Consider the following 3,855-nt stretch of genomic DNA (forward strand, 5'->3'; position numbering starts at 1 on the left):
TTATGCTTAAAATTATTTAATGAAATAACTCGCATACCAATCAAGGTTTTGAAACTTTTCCATGTTCAAACAATACTGTTTTTATAGTATTGACAAAAAACATGAATAAAACATTAGATGAGTCTTTTATTCTCGGCGAGAGTCAAGAAGACCAGAGAAGACTGAAGTTTTAGTAGGAAGGTTTTAAATACTTTTTTTACATTGCTCTGAGTGCAGGAAAGTGATTCGTTTTATATGTCTTTTTTACTCGTTTTTAGTATTTCTTTCTTTTCTCTTTTTCTTTTCAACACGTGATATGTATATCCATTTTACTTGCAAAAAATGTGACACAGAGTACAAAGAACAAAACGCTTCTAAAAGAGTGCACGTAACATTGCACTTGCACCACCTGCACGTCAAAACTTATCCTGTCAGCTGACTAAATGATAATATATTTATTCTGAAATATTTCTGTTTATATTTTGTTGCATTGAATCATATATAAATTGTATTGATTGAAAATTGATGATTTAAAATCACCGGAAGTTATTTCTTGTTTCACAAGGTTAGTGGAGTTACGTCAAAACGCAGAAGCAATCTTTTCGACAGAATGAATTTCAGAAGGATTGCTAATATCAATGTTTTCCGCAAAATTCGACAGCTTGGTAAGTCTCGCACAAATTTTTCCATAATTTTCAGCTTGCTTCATTTCGCGAGCTGAATAGAATTTTCCGTACCTAACCTCAAAGTGCGTTTACATAATCTTTCAATCAGAAAACGTCGCGCATTAAATTTCCTTGAATATCTAATAAAGTTTCTTACATTATTTGATACTTTATTTATTATTTGCTTTATATTTTTATATCATTATTTTGTTAATTTTATTTTGTTAATTATCGAATAAACATGGTAATTATGCAAATCGACGATTCGTTACAGAAACATTGATCAAGCCTGGTGGTTTACTTGTACGAAACTGTAATCCAACGCAGTTTCCTAAATCCACTTCAAGTCTTGCAAATCTGAATCGTTCTGTGATTCCTAATGCAAGCAATCCAAAACGCAATATTCTGTCCAAGGTTGATAGTTCTAAAATTTTTACTCTAACTTTATTTCTATTATCTATTCTTATATTCTAAAAAAAAAAATAGGAATAAGTGTGTATGCTATAAAATATATTTTATTTTGTCAAATTTCTTCCAGCTGTCTGTACAATCAACAGTCAGCATGATCCAAACTCGTATGGCCAGCGTTCATGGCGATCATGTGCGTATGTGGGTGATAGAGAGAATAGTGTCTGCATCCTTTCTGATAATAATACCTGCTGCCATAATCTTAGAAAATAAATTTATTGATGTAGTACAGGCAATTGCTGTTGTTATACACACACATTGGTAATTGATATTCTTTGATATTTAACATACCTTTTCTAATTTGTTTTTTTATAGATCTTTATTATATAGAAAATATAATATTGAAAGAATAATTTTATTACACAGGGGATTGGAAGCTATCATTCTTGATTACGCACGACCCATTGTGGTGGGTACATTGGTTCCAAAATTGGCGTTTCTTATGCTGAATATACTCTCTGCCGCTACTCTCGCCGGTCTATTTGTGATGATTTATAATGGCCCTGGCATTACAAAAACTATTAAAAATGGCTGGGCAATAGGCAAAGATAAATAGAAATCTGGTTAATATTACAGCAGAAATAATTTCATTACATATATAAATAACTTGTTAAGATAGTAGCTCATAAATTATTGTGGAATAAATTATTTACTAATTTAAGAACTTGCTTTCTCCCTTATACTACTTAATTTTTCTTATGTGATTTGCAAATTGAATGACAGTGGAATATAAAGGATTGCTATTTATAATATATATATATATACATTGTGAATTGAAAACTGAAAGATATAATTAATGCTATCAGTATTTATGCTACAAATCAATAACAAAGAATATTTTTTTCATTATTGTCAACACACGCATAATAAATGTACAACAGATCAAACTCTGACAGATCAATAGATGAATCAAACGAGATTTAATTGCCAGTAGAGGCAGCAACCTTGTCTATAAAGGTTGCCAGTTTTATATCCCTCTGCGACAATCCATTCACATCGTGAGACGACAAAGTAATATTCACTTTATTGTAAACATTGAACCATTCAGGATGATGGTCCATTTTTTCAGCCTGTAAAGCTACTCTTGTCATAAATCCAAAGGCCTAAAAATTGAAACAGTCAAATAATTGGGCAATAAGGTCGTAATAATTGTAAACAGCAATATTCATGTACCTCATTGAAATTTTTGAATACAAACTCCTTGTAGATTGCATCCCTGTTCTCTTGGATAGTCCATCCCATTGATAGCAATGAGCTCAAGTTTTGCTCTCTTTCTTCCAGAGATAGTTTACTCTAATAAGAATCAACAAATATTCATAAGTTATCATAATTTATTTTTTTATTATAATCAAACAATTCGACCAATATCTTTTTATTCATTATTTGCAACATATGCTAGTATCTTATACAATTTTTATCAATATCTTATTTAATAATCGCTCAGAATATATGAGACAAGATTTGTGTAACAAGCAGTAACAAGTGGCTGCCGTTGTCATATCACTTTCACTATGAAGGACAACGCTCAAGGTGGATTTGTACATCTTAATTATTCTATCGGAATTTGTTTTGATCTGAACAATCTGTAAAATTGTCGACAAATCCAAGGACTTACCATCTTGGTTTTCTTCGAGACGGCGGATAAATCTCTGCGATCCAGAATGCGCGATATGCACTTTCGAATGTGATCCCCTCCACTCGCTCGCCTGGTCAATACGACTATCATGTTATGTCGAAAACTCGCTCTCTATGTAGTTTTAAAACACTGGATTTCTTGCCGTATCACGATATTGCAATTGTGCAATGGACGTGATAAATAGTTTTTTTCGGTGGGAGATAGGGCAGACGAATTAATTTCTAATATAACATAACCTCTTATTTAGTATTCGAGATCCTATCGTATCAAGCTTAATCAAGCTCTATATTAAAATCAAGAATTGATACATACTTGATAAAAATAAATGCTTATGCAGATAATTTTGAAAAATAAAGAAATCATTTCTCAAATATTATTCTTCGAATAAGATATTTTTATAAATATAAAAATATTTACATTCATTTTTATAAAAATATGAATTAAAATATTTCATTTATTTAACTTTCTTTGACAAAAGTGTTTATATATATTGGTAAATATTTATATATATATATATATATACAGAAAAAGTTTTTTAATCTATTAATATATTTAATAAAATGTTTGAAAATACTTTACGTATATTTTTGGGTAAGAAATAATTGTTTGGACATAGGTGTAATCAGGATTTTGTTTAAGCAGGAGCTGGCAAATTAGAGTTGAAACTTTTGCTCTCTCTCTCTCTCTCTCTCTCTCTCTCTCTCTCTCTCTCTTTCTCCCTCTCTCTCGGGGAAGATAGTCGAATGATATGGAATATTGGACTTATTTTGTTTTATATTATTTTTAATTAATTGCTAACAAATCCCAAAATTACGTTTAATTTATCCATTTATTTTTCTCTTAAAAATTGTATATTAATTTTTCGAACTGAAAAATTAGCCTAGTTATATATTTACAGAAAATTTTCCTGTTTATCTTAACTTCTTTCTTCTTTTTCAAAATTAATTTCTTGAACAATTATTTCTTGAACAATAGCCTGTTTAAGAGATTTTATTTTTAGTCTTTAAAATTTAGTATCCTCCCCTTGACTACATATATGTGTTTATAGCTTTTTATTTATAAAAGTCAAAGAGAATTCGTATCAGCATGAAAGTATAAAGGTATATA

The 3,855-nt window shown here is 29.9% G+C and overlaps 3 protein-coding genes across 3 annotated transcripts in view; 1 reads left to right on the top strand and 2 right to left on the bottom strand.

Annotated features, from left to right (window-relative positions):
• The window catches only part of LOC108692923, a 6,294-nt gene extending 6,190 nt beyond the window's left edge, over positions 1-104 (bottom strand). The window contains exon 1 of the mRNA XM_018201501.1: positions 38-104. Within this exon, the coding sequence (XP_018056990.1) occupies positions 38-63 (26 nt within the window). The 5' untranslated portion in view covers positions 64-104. The remainder of the gene's footprint in view (positions 1-37) is intronic.
• A 132-nt stretch (positions 105-236) lies between these two features.
• On the top strand, positions 237-1,773 carry LOC108692876 (succinate dehydrogenase [ubiquinone] cytochrome b small subunit, mitochondrial). The gene is made up of 4 exons (XM_018201418.1): positions 237-644; positions 919-1,058; positions 1,183-1,373; positions 1,479-1,773. The coding sequence occupies exons 1-4, from the start codon at positions 590-592 to the stop codon at positions 1,666-1,668; spliced, it is 576 nt and encodes a 191-aa protein (XP_018056907.1). The 5' UTR covers positions 237-589; the 3' UTR covers positions 1,669-1,773.
• LOC108692877 (probable pterin-4-alpha-carbinolamine dehydratase) lies at positions 1,310-3,025 on the bottom strand. Its single transcript, XM_018201419.1, has 4 exons — positions 2,728-3,025; positions 2,286-2,405; positions 2,057-2,215; positions 1,310-1,615 (listed from the first exon to the last, which is right to left on the bottom strand). Exons 1-4 carry the CDS (start codon positions 2,836-2,838, stop codon positions 1,577-1,579), a joined length of 429 nt encoding a protein of 142 aa, XP_018056908.1. The 5' UTR covers positions 2,839-3,025; the 3' UTR covers positions 1,310-1,576.
• Positions 3,026-3,855: the final 830 nt, after the last annotated feature.

This window comes from Atta colombica, unplaced genomic scaffold (genome assembly GCF_001594045.1).
Source record: "Atta colombica isolate Treedump-2 unplaced genomic scaffold, Acol1.0 scaffold83, whole genome shotgun sequence".
Lineage (NCBI taxonomy): Eukaryota > Metazoa > Arthropoda > Insecta > Hymenoptera > Formicidae > Atta > Atta colombica.

Bases quoted from the DNA above. Each gene is read 5' to 3' on its own strand.
- LOC108692876 (XM_018201418.1), top strand. From the start codon at position 590: ATGAATTTCAGAAGGATTGCTAATATCAATGTTTTCCGCAAAATTCGA. The intron at 1,059-1,182 runs GTTGATAGTTCT...AATTTCTTCCAG, and splicing joins AACGCAATATTCTGTCCAAG to CTGTCTGTACAATCAACAGT. The intron at 1,374-1,478 runs GTAATTGATATT...TTTATTACACAG, and splicing joins GTTGTTATACACACACATTG to GGGATTGGAAGCTATCATTC.
- LOC108692877 (XM_018201419.1), bottom strand. From the start codon at position 2,838: ATGATAGTCGTATTGACCAGGCGAGCGAGTGGAGGGGATCACATTCGA. The intron at 2,216-2,285 runs GTACATGAATAT...TTCAATTTTTAG, and splicing joins TATTCAAAAATTTCAATGAG to GCCTTTGGATTTATGACAAG. The intron at 1,616-2,056 runs GTTGCTGCCTCT...TTGTAATGCCAG, and splicing joins TGGCAACCTTTATAGACAAG to GGCCATTATAAATCATCACA.